The 19,861-nt window shown below is 38.6% G+C and overlaps 1 protein-coding gene and 1 long non-coding RNA gene across 3 annotated transcripts in view; one reads left to right on the plus strand and one right to left on the minus strand.

Annotated features, from left to right (window-relative positions):
• Positions 1-12,775, plus strand: part of LOC119787895 — a 26,880-nt gene extending 14,105 nt beyond the window's left edge. Inside the window, exon 3 of the long non-coding RNA XR_005281390.1 lies at positions 12,672-12,775. This is a non-coding gene — a long non-coding RNA (uncharacterized LOC119787895). The remainder of the gene's footprint in view (positions 1-12,671) is intronic.
• On the minus strand, positions 548-14,092 carry atcayb (ATCAY kinesin light chain interacting caytaxin b). 2 transcript variants are annotated; one of them, XM_038291947.1, is made up of 14 exons: positions 13,858-14,092; positions 13,370-13,552; positions 9,178-9,284; positions 7,641-7,696; positions 7,342-7,569; positions 6,879-7,037; positions 6,600-6,702; positions 6,258-6,389; positions 6,033-6,119; positions 5,739-5,837; positions 1,252-1,287; positions 1,103-1,153; positions 843-889; positions 548-710 (listed from the first exon to the last, which is right to left on the minus strand). In XM_038291947.1, the coding sequence occupies exons 3-13, from the start codon at positions 9,252-9,254 to the stop codon at positions 850-852; spliced, it is 1,068 nt and encodes a 355-aa protein (XP_038147875.1). In that variant the 5' UTR covers positions 9,255-9,284; positions 13,370-13,552; positions 13,858-14,092; the 3' UTR covers positions 548-710; positions 843-849. The 2 variants fall into 2 exon arrangements, with proteins under 2 accessions (XP_038147875.1, XP_038147874.1); XM_038291946.1 differs by lacking the exon at positions 13,370-13,552 and having other exon boundaries at positions 13,858-14,091.
• Between the last annotated feature and the right edge of the window lie 5,769 nt (positions 14,093-19,861).

Raw genomic sequence — 19,861 nt, forward strand, 5'->3', positions numbered from 1 at the left:
TCTTGTGTTGCCTACATGACTTGGGCAGAAATCCGAACCTGATTTCCCGTTGCTTTTTTTCAACATGCATAGCCTTGTCTTGGTGAGAGAGTAGTCTTGTCATTCATCATCAGAAATTAAAGACTTTTTGTTTTATTCATTATCTAAACTTGCTTTTAAAGTCCTCAACATCTTTGTCCCTGATATGTTTACTGTGTTCCTTGGTCTTCATCATGCTGGTTCTTCCTTAATGTTCTCTGAGAAACCACCTAGGGCTTAATAAAAGGTTTGACTGACACCAATGTTAAATTACTCTTAGTTGCTAATTGGCTTGGTGGCTTTTGAAGCCAAATGGTTACGCTGGATTTTATTTTGGGGTTCCGGGGACAAAGCGACTGAAGTGATATGTATAGGACACTTTTAGTGGATTTGTTTCTACAGAAATACAAAAGTCATGTTCTTTTTGCCTTCTTCACAAAAGACATCATAAGATCTCTTATAAATGAAACATGTGCAACTTCATTTATTGCTGAGAACTCAAAAAAACAAAAGGCCCAAGGTCAATGAATACTTTTGCAAGGTCCTTATATTATTTTGTACATTCAATGAAAATAGAGCTGTTAGCTGAGGATCTTTATAGTATAAGACATGAATCGATCTTCAGGAATGTTGGCATCCAAGACTCCCAATGGACCTTCCCCAAGGATTTAATTTGCTGTATCGCGTGTCTTCTGCACACATAAGCAAATGTATGTGAAAAGAGAAATCTTCCTGTGAGTGTCAGATATAAGTTACAGAGAGCTGACATTACAAGCCTGGGTGAAGTCTTAATGATTTACAGTTGAAAGACTGGGACCCGTTACCTTAATGTCAGATGTCACGGCTAACATCTGCTAACACTGACTTTGGCCTGAAAACAACATTCAAACAAAGAAATAATTAGCCATTAGTATTTATTAGCTATGTTTTACTAATGAATAGCTGACAAATATTCACAAAAAATTAACAGGAGTTCCATAACTGATTAATGGCATGACTGAAATAGATCTAAAGAAAGAGATCTGAGGGTCTTGCATAACATAGCTGCAGGAAGCACACTGTATGTTCTGCAAAAATAGGTCACCTTTCTTTGGGAGGATTTGACTTGTTCTGCTGGTGTTGCTCTTGTTCCTGTCTGTAGCAAATAAAAAAAATACCAATATGATTACTTTTAATCATGATGAAAAAAGAAATATTTTTTTAAATAAAATCCTGCAAAAATCTGTTGCTTACCTCAATTTTTGTGCTTTTATCTTCTCATCATCATACCTTTAGCAATTAAAAGAACGACATGGAAGACAAAATTGTTATTATTTTTTTGACAACATAAAAAAGTTTACCTTAGAAAGATATATAATATCTACAGATTGTTTTGGCTGCTTTTAGTAGTTCTCTCAGTTTTAAAGTTTCAGAGTTTGTCCGTATAAGCCGTGGATAGGGTAGCAGTAATGGAATGTGCGGTTTATCTGCATGAAATATGTTTTCAACATCAAACTCGGTTATATTTGTCTTCATATCTCCCTTTGTCAATTGTTCAGCTTCTATCTCAATTATATTACCTATTGAAATGAACCAGTGAAACAGGAGCTTAAATTTAAACATCCATTTCTCAACCCACAAATGATGGTGCAACACCTGCTCCATATTTAGCTCATTAGCTCATCCTTTGTTCTGTTCACCTTACATACACCACCTCTGCAGTCACTCAGTGCTGGTTCCTTGTGTTTGTTACCGGTAGTTGCTTCCTCCTCTCTGGCTCCCCATGTGAGTTTTTTCTGATGTTTTCAGGGTTTTTTGGTTCTTTGTATTTTTAGATGTCTACCTCGGTTATTTATTAAATCAACAAGAACACATCTCTGCTTAATTCCTCTCTGCATTTGGTCCTCAACCAACCTCACCCCCCTTGTTGATACTATTGCCTTCATCTAAGCCTTCAGCTTTTATATTAGATGCAGTTCCTACCGGGTTATTTAAGGAAGTATTCCCTTTGATCTCGTCCTCCATTTCAGATGTGATTAATTTCTCCCTGGTACAGGGATATGTACCGAAGGCCTTTAAGGTAACTGTAATTAAACCTTTACTTAAGAAACTGTGGCTTGACTAAGGTAACTTAGTCAATTATAGACCTATATCCAGTCTTCCTTTCTTATCTAAAATTCTTGAGAAAGTAGATGCCAAACAAGTGTGTTACCACTTAAAAAAAAACATATATATATATATACACTATATTGCCAAAAGTATTTGCTCACCTGCCTTGACTCACATATGAGCTTAAGTGACATCCCGTTCCTAATCCATAGGGTTCAATATGACGTCGGTCCACCCTTTGCAGCTAGAACAGCTTCAACTCTTCTGGGAAGGCTGTCCACAAGGTTTAGGAGTGTGTTTATGGGAATTTTTGACCATTCTTCCAGAAGCGCATTTGTGAGGTCGCACACTGATGTTGGACGAGAAGGCCTGGCTCTCAGTCTCCGCTCTAATTCATCCCAAAGGTGTTCTATCGGGTTGAGGTCAGGACTCTGTGCAGGCCAGTCAAGTTCATCCACACCAGACTCTGTCATCCATGTCTTTATGGACCTTGCTTTGTGCACTGGTGCACAGTCATGTTGGAAGAGGAAGGGGCCAGCTCCAAACTGTTCCCACAAAGTTGGGAGCATGGAATTGTCCAAAATGTCTTGGTATGCTGAAGCATTCAGAGTTCCTTTCACTGGAACTAAGGGGCCAAGCCCAGCTCCTGAAAAACAACCCCACACCATAATCCCCCCTCCACCAAACTTTACACTTGGCACAATGCAGTCAGACAAGTACCGTTCTCCTGGCAACCGCCAAACCCAGACCCGTCCATCAGATTGCCAGATGGAGAAGCGCGATTCGTCACTCCAGAGAACGCGTCTCCACTGCTCTAGAGTCCAGTGGCGGCGTGCTTTACACCACCGCATCCGACGCTTTGCATTGCACTTGGTGATGTATGGCTTGGATGCAGCTGCTCGACCATGGAAACCCATTCCATGAAGCTCTCTGCGCACTGTTCTTGAGCTAATCTGAAGGCCACATGAAGTTTGGAGGTCTGTAGTGATTGACTCTGCAGAAAGTTGGCGACCTCTTCGCACTATGCGCGTCAGCATCCGCTGACCCCGCTCCGTCAGTTTACGTGGCCTACCACTTCGTGGCTGAGTTGCTGTCGTTCCCAAACACTTCCATTTTCTTATAATACAGCTGACAGTTGACTGTGGAATATTTAGGAGCGAGGAAATTTCACGACTGGATTTGTTGCACAGGTGGCATCCTATCACAGTTCCACGCTGGAATTCACTGAGCTCCTGAGAGCGACCCATTCTTTCACAAATGTTTGTAAAAACAGTCTGCATGCCTAGGTGCTTGAATTTATACACCTGTGGCCATGGAAGTGATTGGAACACCTGATTCCAATAATTTGGATGGGTGAGCAAATACTTTTGGCAATATAGTGTATATATATATATATATATATATATATATATATATATATATATATATATATATATATATCAAACATGGGCAATGTGGAGTCAACAAGTCATCTCCATGTCATGTATTGGTTCTACCCAGCCACTGAAGCAGGTGAGTCCAAACTTGACCGTGAATTAACCTGTGCAGATTGGACTCACCTGGTTAATTGGCTGGGTAGAACCAATACATGACATGGAGATGACTCGTTGACTCCACATTGCCCATGTCTGATATATATATATATATATACAAACAAAACAAGCCGGTAAGATACCAAACAGGAAACACACATAGTGTAGAGCGGATGTAGATTTGACCAATCAGAGGCCTCCTGTCTGCAGTCACCTACAATTTTGGAGAGGTGCACCAGAGTGTCTGCGGCAGTGGCGGGGGCACATTTTTGTTCACTGCAGCACATACGCAGAGGACTTGGTTTCTGAGTATAAATCAGCCTTTAGACTTTTGGAGGACATAGAGACCCCTTTTTCATCATTCTGCTTCATTCCATCTCTATTTTCCCACTCTGCAGAATCTGTTAGTTCAGTCTATAACATTATGCTCTCTCTGCTTTTTCTCATAATAGCTTCATCTGGTCTGTTCCTGTTTGGCTGTGACACCACCCTGGAGAGAAATATCAGCTGTGGTGCTGCCACCAACACCTTTGTTTATACTGTAGATGTTAGAGATCTGCCTGTTTTCCAGTGTGGTCCTGTTTCTCTGACTGCAACTAACTGGATGTGCTCTCTTCATCCTCTGACATGGGAGCTGGCTCAGAGCTGGTCTGCCTGGCTGCGTGTTTGCTGAACGGGGCCGCCTTTTACAGTTGCCTTTTGTATCTCTGCCTCTTTCTGTATGACTCCTTCTGTCTCCTTGAACCCCAGTCGGCCTCGGTAGATGTCTGCTCCCACTGAGCCTGGTTCTGCTGGAGGATTTATCCTGTTAAAGGGGAGTTTTTCCTCTCCATTGTCGCTACGGGGATGCTTAGTGTGAGGGACAGTGGCACGGGAAGGGGGGTGCTGCAGGGGCTGCAGCCTCCCTCGTCATAGCATCAGCCCCCCACCATGGGGGGCTGTGGAGTAACATAATATTGTACTTAAAAACATGAAATTATTTATGTATTTATTTTTTTAAAGACTGTTTGATATGGGATTAAAATGATGGGCTGTGTATAAGATATAAAGAAATGATTCATTATTTTAATATTTCATAAAAAACTAGGCTACTCCCCCGGAAGCTTCCGCCACCTCACATTCGTTTAGGCATGGCTAGCAATAGGCAGCAGAAACGTATTTCTGACTATTTCAAAGTAAGAAATGGTTTTAATTCCCCTATGCTGCTGCATTTAGCGTTATTTATGTGCCTATTCATCTTAGTCCTGTGGCTGAAGAAGTCTACGCTAGAATAAGGCTGCATATCACTAAATTTTATGTCTGTATTAAGCTATTTAGTGATAAAATATGAAATTAGTTGTTTTTTTTGTGTGTGTTTTTTGTTCAGATATGAAATCATTCCCCATATCCATAGTCGAATGGACTTTCAAGACGTTCAATGCTCAGTTTAGGCTATATTTAGGCCATGTTTTATTCAAGTATTCCTGATCCTGTTGATTGGGAGCTGTTGTTTGTTTTGAATGATTAAAAGAGAAGAAATAAAGTTTAAAATGTTCATGCTTTGTTCCGATGCATTTTAAATGGCAGTTTTTGGCGACAAATGTAGGCCTACAATATTATGTTAAAAACGTCAGCGCCAGCCCTCAACATAATGACGTCATGTGTTTTCCAACCCAGCCATCAGCCCCCCTCACTTGAAACAGCTTCCAGCGCGCCTGGTGAGGGATTGCCTTTGAGTCAATAAGTTGATGCAATCCTTAGATAGAAAACTTTGAATCAATTTGACTGTATGATCTGGTGAACTGTAAAGTGCCTTGAGATGACATTTGTTGTGATTTGGCGCTATATAAATCTGAATTGAATTATAGAAGGGAAGAAAAAAGAAGCAATTTGACTTAAGGCTGTTTCTTTCTGTAAAATCATCAGTTACATATTCTCTGAATGTTTGTCATGTGTTGTAGGACTTGTCTGTTTTTTATAAAAATGCAAGGGTTGTGATGTTTAAACAAAAATTAAAGTTGCTTTATTCATTCATGTTCTCCTGCCTGTGTATGGCCGTTGCGATTATCAAAGACCTGTGTGGCATCTCAACAGTGACCCTTGGTGGTAGAGAAGACTTACTGCAGAACACATTCAGGAATCTGTACATGCTCCATAGGGATGATGTGACTAAGCTCCTCCAGCGTGTGAACATATCGAATCTTATCCATGAACTTCACACTGTGGAAACCATCAACAAGTCAAATTAATCATAGAAATAATCTTATATAGATATATAATACAACATATAGATATGTTAACTTTAAACAGTTTTACCCAAGATATGTTTTTTTTAGACATATTATTCAGTATTCTTGTTAGATTAGAGGTGAATATCCGCTAAAAGTAGAATGACTGACAGTAGATATATCCAACCTTATAAAAGGTCTTGAGATCGCAAGGACAGTTCTGATAAACCATGTTGGATGTGCAATGATCAGAGACTTGAGGTTTTTCCTCAGTCTGCAAAGAAAAAGACAAAAGATAAATGAGCTCCCATTTGCTACTATTACTTTTCTTTTTGTTTATTAACAAATCATAATTTATTTTACTTTGGCTGTATCTCCAGTTTAATTTCTATGATGAAGGTATTTTTCTTACTTTCTGTCAATCATCTGGTAGCATCTCTTTAGCCAACTTATTCCCGGCATCTTCCTGCGAGGAGTTGCTCCATTCAGATAAACAATCATATAATCTTCAGCCACCAGCAGTTCCAGGCTGCTAACAACATACCTGACAAGAGAGCAGATAAGACTTTAAGTTTAAATCAACTTTTCTTGTTTTTTCTTCCTTTTTTTGCTTAGTCTCTGAGCCAATTTCACAGCATGAACTTGATGTTTTTACTTTACTTTCATCCACCTAAAGAAATAAAATAGAAGTAATTGAGATGCAAGATGGGTCAGAGGATGTAGTATGTTGCCGTAAGGAATCGTAGGAACTTACAGGAAGAGATTCTCCATGATGTATGTGTAGTCATCACAGCTGCTGTCAGGAAGGTAGCAGGCCGCAAACACAATGATGGCATTCAGACCCTCACCATAATAACCTGAAAAGAAAGAAAGACATAATGTAGACATTGATTTTCTCTGTAGTTTGGGTTTTATTGCAACCTCATATGTTTGGTGCTTTGATTTGATGATTTAGGGTCAAACTCTATTCGATGTTTCTTCTGAGTCACCTGTCTGTTCTTTATTAAATCAAATTTAAAAACCAGTAGATTACCTCCATGGGTGACCACTCGCAGGTACGGTCTAATGGTCTGCATGTCAATCCTTTGCTCCTGATCGCCGATTATCACTGTTCGCCACAGACGACCAGAGGAGTCTCTCTCATCTTCACCTTCACCTGGAAGACGTTTGGCTGTGGCCACAGGAGTGTCATCTAAAGAAGAAAAAATTAACAAAACAGGGCGAGTCAAGCAGCTGCAGACTGTTAAGTAGTTATCTATATTTATACAGTTTGTAAAATGTCTACAAACAATTTGCTTAAATGGGCATCGGTATTATTAAAGAATAAAACCCTTTAATACATGACATTTTAACAATGTAGCTTTTCTTTCATTCCTTGTAACTTTGGATTAATATTATTTTGACCATACAAAGCACTACCCCCAATAATTTAGGAGGGGCTGTATGAAAAAGGAACCTGTTGAATAGTCCTGATCTAAATATTCCTTTGTTCTGACCTTCCCACTCAAGCTCATTGCCGTTGTTCAGGAACTCAAGTGAGTCGGTCTCATCTGGAGTCTCAATGTCATCAACATTGATGTCCAGGTCATCAGGCGTTTCCAGGAAGTCGTCAGAGAGAACAGAGCCCTCACTCTGATCCAGGGACAGGTTCATCTCGGGGGCTACCAGTGTGCGACGCATTCTATGGTTGATTGACTCTCCCACATTCAGACTGGTGGGAGGATCTGTGAGAGTAGGCAGTTAAAAGTTAACATTTTAAGATATACAATCAAAATGTGTTACTGACTTTACTTACTGCTTCTGGTGTCAGTTAAGCCACATGAGTTGACATCTCCATCCTCTGGCAGTGGCCTGCACACAGAGCATATGTAAAATGATAAATTCATACATCTATATATATGCCCTGCTTCCACCTAAACATAATTTTTATTTACTTAAAAAAATAGAAATACTTTAATTTGTAACTTTTTACCAATACCTTTCTATGACTTAGTGACACAGAATTAGAATATTTATTGTCTAAGAAAGAAACACTAGAGATTACAAACCTCCCTGTGGTAATTATGCTGTGAACACCTGTGTTGATGTCATTTTCTCATTCTGCATGTTGGTACATTGCAGATATACTATCTGTTGCTACTGTAATCCAACCCTCATTACTCCCACAAATCGAGCTTGAAAGAGTTTATTCCCACACAATCACACCCAAAGCACAACAAGTATAGACAAGTAGTTGTAGAGGTGAGAGTTTTGTACCTTTGAGGTTGTTTCATTGCCTCGAAAATTAATTCATAGCTTTTTAACTTTATAAGCAAAGATGTATTCCATAACCATAGACAAGGGTTTGTTATTGAATACTAATACAAGGAAGTCAAAAGAAGTTTGAGGTTTGCCATATGGGGACAGTAAAAATTAAGAAGAAGTTGGTTTGATCAGATGACAGAAAAAAAATACTTTTTTTGGTTTAAATACCTCAAAGTATGAAAAGATATCATCCAAAACTACTGAAGCTGTATCTGCAAAAAGTGATTTACAATGTGTTCCCAACCATAAGGAGGCTTTTTAAGGCATTAATTATAATGCCAACTCCTGCATTCAACTCAACTGTTGCGCTTTAATGAACGAACACCCGAAAAAAGCCATTAGATGAAGTTAGAAATGAGAAGGCATATTTTTAGTTGCAAAAAAGGCATATTTGATGAGTGGAGACAAAAATTTTACTTTTCAGCAACCAATGAAGACAAGTTGGGGGGTCTAAACCAAAAACAAGAATGATATCAAAACATTGAAGCATAGCAGTGGCATCATCATGCTGTGGGGATATTTTTTGGCAAAAATGGATTGGAAAACTGATCCAAGTGGAATGAATGATGAATGGTACTAAGAGAAGAGACAGAAGTTTAACTTGAAGCACGGCCATGGGGAGGACTAAAGAGTTGTGCATTGTGAAGTATACAGATTTTTTACACTGTTTTTTGCTTGCTGGTCAATAAACAAAACAATATTTCTTCAAACTTATAGGCATTTTCTTTATATGAGATAGTTAATTCTCAAACAATTGATATGATATAATATAATATAATATAGCACAAATTTTCCATTGCAGGTCACTATCGAACTCTTTTTTACTCTCTGCCAGCTGCTATTTTATATCCTAATATGATACAGTCCCCGCATGCGACGGCATAGTGGAAAGAACACACCTGTTCCCCTTCAGTATCTCACACATGACTAATTTTCCATCTGGACCCAACCTGTTTTCCTCAAGCGGCATACAAATCTGGCGCACTGAGAAAACAAACTCTGAACCTTCCTCTAATACTAACAGATACCTGGGGAAGTCTTCATCCTGCCACTCGTCCTTGACGTCCATGCTGTCCATGCGTAAAGTGACTTCTGCTGTACCCATTTTCCTGCAGGTTTTGAGGGCCTCTGCTCACTTTGAATGACAGAAAGATGGAATAACTCATCAACACTTAACATAAAATGCTGCTTTAAAACACCCTGTTTAAATCAACTTTAATTATCCAGGCGGCAAAATCAGATATAGTAGTTAGGATTAGTAAAAAGTCTGGATAGCCTACTCTGGAGAGATGGCAACCTGAGGGCTGCTTTTTTCGTACATTAAACATACTAGTTATAATGTCTCCTTAGATTTGACATTGAAACTAGATAATAAAGTAGATTGCTCTGTGTAGCAGCAGCTTTTTTGTTAAACTAAAACATTAATCACAGTAGTGGACAGAATTTACATAACAATATTGCAAATGAAATAAAATTCATGTAAGTAATGTTACATTACCATAATCCATTTTTAAGACTGTTACAATCCAGGAACGTTTTTAAAACAAAGAGGGAATTCCTCTGAAACAATATCTGGAAAATGACATTCAGAAACTTAATTCCCATTAAGGTCAAACTTTTAACAATTCACTGACACATCCAGTATCACACATGGTTATCATTTTATGGTTAAGGCATGACAGTAACCTACGTTAAAGCTCATAGAGCAACATAAGGTATCATCTGCATAAAACAGCATGTTAGCTAAAGATATCCTTGAATTATTACTGCAAAATAAAATAAGGTGTAAAATTGAGCCTTGGGAGACCTTATAAAAAAAATTCAAAACACTTTAAGTAAATATATTCTGAAAAATTAGCTGTTTTAGCTGCTACATGAATGGTGGTGTCTAAAGAAGCTTGAACAGCACAGATGAGTAAATCAGCTCATTAAGAATTAACTTTAAGGCATACAGTTATATTTTGGCAGCTGAGAGGCTGTTTAAACTAAAGCCTGTACTAAAGAAGAGCCAAATAGATAAAGTTTTGCATCATCTGTGTAAAGATGGCTTTTAGCCCAGAACTTTTTCTTTCCAATATGTAAAAAAATTTATAAAATTGAAAATAGAACAGGGCCTAAAACTGAGCCTCAGATTTCTCTCCTTGTAAGCAATGCTTGTGCAAAACATCATTTGTGCTGTTTGAAAGGTGCTGTTGAGTGTTAGTAAGCCTGAATCCCAAATCCCCAAACCAACAACAACTGACTCTGTTCAATGTTGAGCAGCACCTATGCTGAAATACCCTGCAGATGACTGTGAAGACGAGAAAGCTTATTGCAGTCCTTTGTATCAGAGATATTATTCTCTTGGTCATTACCCATATTTTGCAAGAATATTTAGGTAAATTTCACCAGCAAATTCACCATAACAGACTGAAGCAGCAAATTTAGAGGAGCTGATTCTCATCTCTATCTCTTTACATTGGTTGTTGGTCCAGAGTTTCTGAAGAACATGACCTTAAGATTCAAGCAGTAGAAAATTATGTGCATGAAGCAAGTAGCCTTTTTCCCACAACTAGACTGTGAGATAAATCCTTTAGGTCCATTAACTGAGGGATTAGTTAACCAGCGTGTATTAAAAACCAAGCTTAACTTTATAAAAATAATGATAACACAGATCTGCTCTGGAGATTCACTGCTCAGATGGCCTTAAAATTACCCCAGCACCCTATTCTACCACAGTACTCCAAGCAAACAAAATGCATTGACGAAATGAATTAGCCCTCATTAAATCCATGAAAAGTTGTATATGAATACATTAAAAAAGGCAGCAGATATTTAGTTGAAAACTATTTATGTATTTGGAGACTTGCGTCACCAAGACTTTTTTGGACTGATAACAGCTTGGGCATGCTGAACACGTCAATTTCTAACACAGTTCCAATTACTTCATTAGAGGAATGCATAACACCCAATCCGAGTGGATTTTTGACCCCAGCATCCCCCGGGAAGGAGACTAAAATAAAACACTGGCTTATTCATACAGCAGCTATTCCCTGAAGGCTACACAGTCAGCTCATGTGTGCATCCACGTAACCAAAACAACAGGCTGCATCTATTGCATTAAATTCTATTTCTGATTTATTTTTGTACAGCTGCAGACTGTCTGTGTTTAAATCATTTATTGCAGCCCGCCATACAAGTAGCAGTCAAGGCAAATAGAGCAAATCCATAAAAGTGATTTTCCTGCACAAATAAACCTTGTTTCCAACCTGAATTTATCTAACAGACATCACCACAGCCCATTAGTCCACTGGGATGGAACTGATTTGGTTCAGACAGATCTATTTTTGTGGAAAAAAGTGGGTTCTGCTGGGATTGGAAAAAAAAAAAATAGATTGATTCAAGCCATAAGCAAGTCCCAGCGTTTTTTAATAACCACATATAAAATGTTTTCATTCACAAAATCATATAAATATCCTGACATAACAAGTTTTTAGTCTGTCTAGATTTACTTTCAAAGCCTTGCTTATTCATTCAGTAAACATCTGAGACTCAAAGTAAGGATGCAGCGGCACGTAGTTGGTGAGGATTTGCATCCAGATGGCAGGGCTGCCTTTTCCTTTGTCCCAACCAGAATATGAAAGAGAGGTAAAGCAAACTGTAGCGGAAGACTGTTTACAGGTTTATTTCCTGACAGGTTCCTTGCCTTTGAAAACCAGTACAGCAGAATCCCCACTTGAAAGCTGTGTTTGTATTGGATTGCAGCTTTGAAGGCATTTGTAGGCTCATTCAGAATTAAAGTTAACCTAGATGTAATTATTGATGACAGACTCAGCTTTCACAATGTGTTTTTATCTAAAGATAAGAAGGGAGAGATCTTTGGGAATCCTTGGCAGCATGATCTAAAAAAACAAAACAAACAACAATACAGGATCAAAGGCATTTATTTGATCATCTATTAAAACTTTATGACATTAACTACTTCCTTTTATAAATAAAACATATCTAGATTTTGGTGAGAATCTTTTGAAAGATTTAAAAATATTATCATTAGATCTAGCTTTACAGCTAGACATGTTCTCCGTGGTGTTCTTCTCTTTTTAAAGCCTAAAAACAACAGGTAGAGTTGGCTTAAAAGAAAAGTGCAGTGAAAAAAACAGACAATTATTTTTGATGATCTAGAAACTCTGCGTGAGACACACATGTCAACAATGACCAGTTGATATGTTCTTTGCAGCATAATCATCCTCTTGGTTGTTGTGCTCAGAAAGTTTTGTTTTATGCTTTTCCGTACATGTCAGTGGCTTTTTAAAGAAAGTTTTGCTCTGCAAATGACTGTTGACCTGTCCAGGGTGTACCCCACCTTTCACACATAGAAACCGATGATTGACTTTATTGATCTCACAGTGGAAAAATGTACATCAGCTAAAATAGTCAAAGAAGAAGAATGTGCCAAAGGAAGAAAAAGGTGCATGGAATATATACAGTATATTCACAGTGTTCACATATGACAGCTTTTTTTATTTGTCATTTTTTTATATAGGGACTGGCCCCACTGTGACCCTGATGGATAAAATGAGAGAAGATGGATGGACGGACAGGCGTATGGATGCTTTTAGTAATTTCATTAAAAATCATTCTTACTTCTGTGCTGTCTCTTTGAATGCATTGAATTCAACTATATTGTCATTGCACTGTCACAAGAACAAAGCAACGAAATTCACTCTGTCCATTTAACCCATTCCCTTGGGGAGCAGTGGGCTGCCATTGTGCGGCGCCTTGCGAGCAGTGTGGAGTTAAGGGTCCTGCTCAGGGACACGGAGTGGCAGTTTTTGGGACTGGGACTTGAACTCAGAACCTCTGGGATAAAAATGTTATTAAATTAGCGTTGCACCGATACCAGTATCGGACGGAGCACCAATCCAGCACTACAATGGTGGTTTTGATATTGGCGAGTACCAACAAATAGGGCACCAATACCATTTTGAGAGCCAAATGTTTATTCAACTATTGTCACCTGTTCCAGGTAGGCAATAAAAAGTTCTACTGGATTCACTTTGTATTAGCTTAGCATTATTTTACATCCAAGTGGTATGCAGTTCTTCATATATACACACACACATCAATTTCAAACAGATGGTATCGGTATGGTATCGGTATCGGCCGATACTGCACAGCCAGGTATCGTATTGGGGCCGAAAAAATGGTGTCGGTGCAACACTATATTTAAAAAACACTCACATTATAAAGTATATCGGTGTTGTTCTCCTCTGATGACTCTGCCTTGCTTCACTTGCCCCTCCTTAAAATTGGTGGGTGAGGTTCATCGCTGTTTACATTTTCAGGCGGTGCTCTCCTGTTTTTAGGGAAGCTGCCTAGCTCCTGTTCTTACTAATGAAGCCAATGAAGGCAAGATATGTTTTCCTGTGTAGAAAATGAAGAGAGTCAGATGGTTTCATCACAGTGCATTAATTTTTAATCCAGCAGACCCTGGACTGGATTCTGGAAATAAAGATTATCCTAACTCTTTGTATCTAACATGCAGCATGTCGATCCCTCTGTTTTATTTTTTCTCACTTTTTGCCTCTGTTTTTCTCTGCTGAATCCCTCTGTTCCCTCCTCATCTTCCTCCGCCTGCTAACACTAAAGCCCCTGGGCTCTAATCCTTTTGGATGATGTCAGCCGTATGGGAGCAGTGTTCTGATGCTTATGTAATCATAGCTACGTACCTTTTACTTCGATTCTGTGATGCTGTCCGTGATCAGGACCACCTGTTTTCTTCCAATTTACTCCATTTTGTATCCATCTTTAACTGCCTCTTCATCCTCTTCCAAACTGTAAAAGATAGTTCCAGCTATTTCAGCCTCGTTCCCTGGCAACAGCATCTTCCTCCCTCACTCACAGCCTCTATCTCTCTCCTGCTCTTTCTCACGGTCTATCACAGGCTCCCTGCCTCTCTGTCAAACTCCTCCTCCATATGAACTCACCTCCTCTCCTCTTGCTTGCTGCCTGTGACGCTGTTCTCATCTGTGCTTCCTCTCTTGCTCTCCCACCTCCTATACAGCTGCTCTGGGCTCTGTGTAAAGATGGTAAACACACAGTAGTGCAAACTGACCATGTTTTTTAGCAAAAACATATTGATCTTCTCTTTCCACTGAATACTGGTAAAAATTAAATTTCTGAATATTCTAATCATCCTAATGTCTTGTGCTACACCAAAGTACTGCAAGCCAAAACAAACCACCAATACATGTGCAAACACCCACAGTTTTTGCCCTGTCACAATGTTTAATGATTATCTCGGAAAAATGTTGAAGTATTTATAGTCTGTCTTTGTATGACTTCTAAGTATTTGGGATATTTGTGTGACAGTCCATGGATATATGTTTAGAAAAATGTTGAATATTGAAAGTGTATATCTGAGCAAGTTTACTACCCTGGAAGGTTCACATTTATAGAGGTAAGAAATGTAGAATGCAATGCACAGTATCAAAGGGCAGTGACCCCCCAGGCCTAAAAGGTACTTAGAGGGATCCATTGGTCAAAGTGAATATCATTAACCTGGGCTAGGAATAAAGCTGTCATACTAAGAAGGGTTGTAAGCGTGATTGTGGAAACGAAATATCTAAATGTATGTTTTTAAAGTCCAACCTTAAGTGAAGGACTTAAGTCTTAGGCAAAGCCATCTGAAGATTCAGAAGCCGGGTTAACAAGGATGGCGTCCTTAACCACTCTCTCAAACCATCTTTCTTTGTTGGCCAGAATATGGATGTTGTTGTCCTCAAACAAGTGTCCTTTAGCCTTCAGGGGTGGTGAGCAGCTCAGTCCTGTCCTGAGGAGTTGGTCTTCCTGTGTTGAGCCATGCAACCGTGTAGCGGTTGCTTGGTCTCTCCAATGTAAAGGTCTGTGCAGTCTTCACTACACTAAATGGTGTAGTGAAGACTTTTTGGTTATCCTTTGGGGTGAAACAGTTTTTTCTCAGGGTGTTGTTGGGTTTGTAGTGCACAGAGATCCAATTCTGGTTGAAAATCCTCCTGATTTTTTTCTTAGATTCCAGCAACATATGGAATGACGATGTTCCTTCTTCTGTTTTTCTTTCCTTCTCAGCAGGCCTCTTCTTTTTTCTTTTTTTTTTTTTAAAAGTCCATCTGGGATAACCACAGTTCCTGAGGCCTGTCCTAATATGTCCTGACATGGTTGATCCTCAGAAGCTTATTGGGTTATAACTCAGGACCACACCTTTAAGCATGTTTCATCTGTCAGTTTTTTCACTCAAACATGAAATGAAATGAAATGTTTTGACAAAATGAAATATTTTGTACATTTATAGCCTTAACAAAGAAAAATATACTCAAAATCCAATAATTCTGATAAATCACTTTTAAAAAGTCAAAATTAAATAATTTTGAGAAACAAAATTTCAAAAAATATCTTTACAAGATAGATGCAAAGAGAACTTTAAAATATCAATATAACCCTGTATTCCAAAACCATATGAAATTACCTTTTATTTCAGTGACTAATTGAACATTATTGATCTGACATTGGAGAAATTTATCTCTGCATTTAACCCATCCCCTTGGGGAGCAGTGGGCTGCCATTGAGCAGAGCAGTGTGGGGTTTAGTGGCAGTTTGTCAGAGTGGGGCTTGGACTCAGAACCTCAGGATTCAAAGCTATATGCCCTAACCACTAGGCCGCTATTCCCCTTAATCCTGTGGCGGCCTAGCATGCTGGGAGCTGAAGCCAGGACCTCTTGTTTACGGATCAGGCACTTTGACCAACAAAGCCACAGAGCTACCTGTACGAGAAAGCTGTACCTTGGATATTGTTCAATTAACATAAATGTTTTTTTTCACCCAGATGTTTCCATCTCTGACTGCACCAATTTTGTTGAATGGCCCATATAACCGATTAGAAGAATTTCTAATCCAAATTAGTTCCTCACATTAATTTAACACCGACTGTCACCTGGCTGACAGCATGTTCCTCCTTGTGTTGTTCATGAATTTCACAAAGAGTTTAACCTTTGCTAAAATTGTGTTGCACAGTGGTTTTGGTTTTGTGAAATTGCTAGTAAAGCAATATTTATCAGCTTCAGCTTCATTTTTCAGGCTAAAGGCATTAGGCAGCCTCTAAATTAACACAAATATAAAGTTCTAAAACATCTAAGTTGCTGTATTCCCCTTATCCTTTCTATCCTTATTTCTTTATTGTTCACAAAACACACAATACTATCCTCATAAATATGCTGTATTGCAGCTCCCTTGTCCCATCACACACACTAAAATGGTGTAGATCAGAATACAAAGTTTTCAGAGGCGTAATCCTTTTAATTAATTGTGTAAATCCTTAATAAAAAAATAAGATAAAAATAAAAGTACCTAAATTACTAATTTAGATACTTTTCAGATAGGTAACTACTTACTATAAATAGATATTTTTAAAGTAACACTCACAAAACTGTGTGCAGCACAGTTGGCTTGCTACCAAAATGTCCCATAGAGATAAACCTGCCTTGGATTTTCATTGTTTACTGTGTTGATCATGCTGAGAGCCAGGATAAAACCTCCATAAATTCATCTTTGTCACTGTTGAATGATAAGAAGCAACATGAAGCCGCTGTGGATGATCAACTCAGTTAGTACATGTAATGTCAACATCATGACCTATCAGCTGCCCAGCTTGCAGGAAGATACAGTGGGGCAAAAAAGTATTTAGTCAGCCATCAATAGTGCAAGTTCTCACACTTAAAAAGATGAGAGAGGCTGGTAATTTTCATCATAGATATACCTCAACTATGAGAGACAAAATGAGAAAAAAAATCCAGAAAATCACATTGTCTGATTTTTAAAGAATTTATTTGCAAAATATGGTGGAAAATAAGTATTTGGTCAGTTACAAACAAGCAAGATTTCTGGCTCTCACAGACCTGTAACTTCTTCTGTAAGAGGCTCCTCTGTCCTCCACTCGTTACCTTCATTAATGGCACCTGTTTGAACTCGTTATCAGTATAAAAGACACCTGTCCACAACCTCAAACTGTCACACTCTAAACTCCACCATGGCCAAAACTAGAGAGCTGTCAAAGGACACCTGAAACAAAATTATAGACCTGCACCAGGCTGGGAAGTCTGAATCTGCAATAGGTAAACAGCTTGGTGTGAAGAAATCAACTGTGGGATCAATTATTAGAAAATGGAAAACATACAAGACCACTGATAATCTTCCTCGATCTGGGGCTCCACGCAAGATCTCACCCCGTGGGGTCAAAATGATCACAAGAACGGTGAGTAAAAATCCCAGAACCACACGGGGGGACCTAGTGAATGACCTGCAGAGAGCTGGGACCAAAGTAACAAAGGCTACCATCAGTGACACACTACGCCGCCAGGGACTCAAATCCTGCAGTGCCAGACGTGTCCCCCTGCTTAAGCCAGTACATGTCAAGGCCCGTCTCAAGTTTGCTAGAGAGCATTTGGATGATCCAGACGATGACTGGGAGAATATCATATGGTCAGATGAAACCAAAATAGAACTTTTTGGTAAAAACTCTACTGGTCGTGTTTGGAGGAGAGAGAATGCTGAGTTGCATCCAAAGAACACCATACCTACAGTGAAGCATGGGGGTGGAAACATCATGCTTTGGGGCTGTTTTTCTGCTAAGGGACCAGGACGACTGATCCGTGTGAAGGAAAGAATGAATGGGGCCATGTATCGTCAAATTTTGAGTGAAAACCTCCTGCCATCAGCAAGGGCATTGAAGATGAAACGTGGCTGGGTCTTTCAGCATGACAATGATCCCAAACACACCGCCCGGGTAACGAAGGAGTGGCTTCGTAAGAAGCATTTCAAGGTCCTGGAGTGGCCTAGCCAGTCTCCAGATCTCAACCCCATAGAAAATCTTTGGAGGGAGTTGAAAGTCCGTGTTGCCCAGCAACAGCCCCAGAACATCACTGCTCTTGAGGAGATCTGCATGGAGGAATGGGCCAAAATACCAGCAACAGTGTGTGAAAACCTTGTGAAGACTTACAGAAAACGTTTGATCTCTGTCATTGCCAACAAAGGGTATATAACAAAGTATTGAAATGAACTTTTGTTATTGACCAAATACTTATTTTCCACCATATTTTGCAAATAAATTCTTTAAAAATCAGACAATGTGATTTTCTGGATTTTTTTTCTCATTTTGTCTCTCATAGTTGAGGTATATCTATGATGAAAATTACCGGCCTCTCTCATCTTTTTAAGTGGGAGAACTTGCACTATTGGTGGCTGACTAAATACTTTTTTGCCCCACTGTATATTTCCACCTGTTAAAATGAGACAGATAATAGACAGCAAGGATGCAATGACTAAGGATGAACAGCAGATAGAGCCACCTGTTCAAGCCTGAACATTGACATTGCAATTAACTTATCCTGAGTCAAAAATCTATATTCAGTGGTGGGGAGTAACTAGTTACATCTACTCAGTTACATTTACTTGAGTAACTTTTTGATTTGATTTTATATTCACTGAACCATACTTTTTTCTTCTCAAGTAATATTATAATTGAATTGTTACTGTTACGTAAAATAAATACCATATCTAACCACTGTGGATAACTTCAATGAAAAGAAGAAGCACATTTGAACGTAAACTGCAGCAGACACAGGCAGCTTCACTAAAATGAGTATTCATTTTTGTAGACATATGCTGAATCCTCTATGACATGCAGGTCAAACTAATATGCAGTGTAATGAATGTATACTGTTAGTGGAGATATTTCACCCTGTTCTGTCCTGAATATTTCATATCTGTTCAGAAACTATTTTATATGTCAACAAAATGTATAACCAGTATTTGTCCTGCCTGAATCTTTTTTTTTCTGTATTTTTATTTATTTCAATCCATTATGTTTCTTAGTCTTTAAAACATAAGGAACTTGTACACAACATCATATTATGGACTTTTTGGTTTATGTCATTTCAAATAGTAGAACAGTTACATTACTTGAGAAGCAATTTTACCAATTACTTTTCTACTCATACCTTAGTACTTTATTGGATGCATTATCTTATTTCAGTTCGAGTATTAATATGTTGAGATGGTGCTACTTTTACTTGAGTACATTTTCTCAGTAGTTTGTCCATCTCTGGCTTAATGCATTTGACAAAAAAACACTATGAGGTTTTCCATCTCTTTTAATGCTGTGTTTTTGTCAATGACATCTGCAGTTCATTGTATTGATGCTTAACAGTAAGAGAAAAAGTCAAACAGCTATGAAAATAGTAATATAAGATAACTATATTAGCAACATAAAAGTGTTTGAAACACCACACGGCTATAAAGGAGATTTATGTTCATACTGAGGACCGCAAACACCAAGTGGGATAAACTGGAGCATATCAGAATACCAGTTGATAATCTGTAGTTGATGACAGTGTATGTGTAAAAACATCGGAGAGAACTCACTAATATTTATTTACAACTGGTTTAAAAAAGAATACAATTAACATCAAATTTATTTTATGTAAACCTGATCAGATCCAAGAAAGAATCCCCACTCCACACAGTCCATTGTTTTAGGAGCAGGGGACGCTGAGACATGTCTGAGTTGTCTCATAAAGCAATGATAGTGGAGAAAAAAGGTTAAATAAAGCCACAACGCCTAACTTTTCCAAGACCTTTTCTCTCCTCAATAGAAATATGCAAATTTTAATAATGTTCTAAACTGCCCCCTTTTTTAGCTTT

This window comes from Cyprinodon tularosa, unplaced genomic scaffold (assembly GCF_016077235.1).
Source record: "Cyprinodon tularosa strain WSP-4 unplaced genomic scaffold, ASM1607723v1 ctg304, whole genome shotgun sequence".
NCBI classification, from domain to species: domain Eukaryota; kingdom Metazoa; phylum Chordata; class Actinopteri; order Cyprinodontiformes; family Cyprinodontidae; genus Cyprinodon; species Cyprinodon tularosa.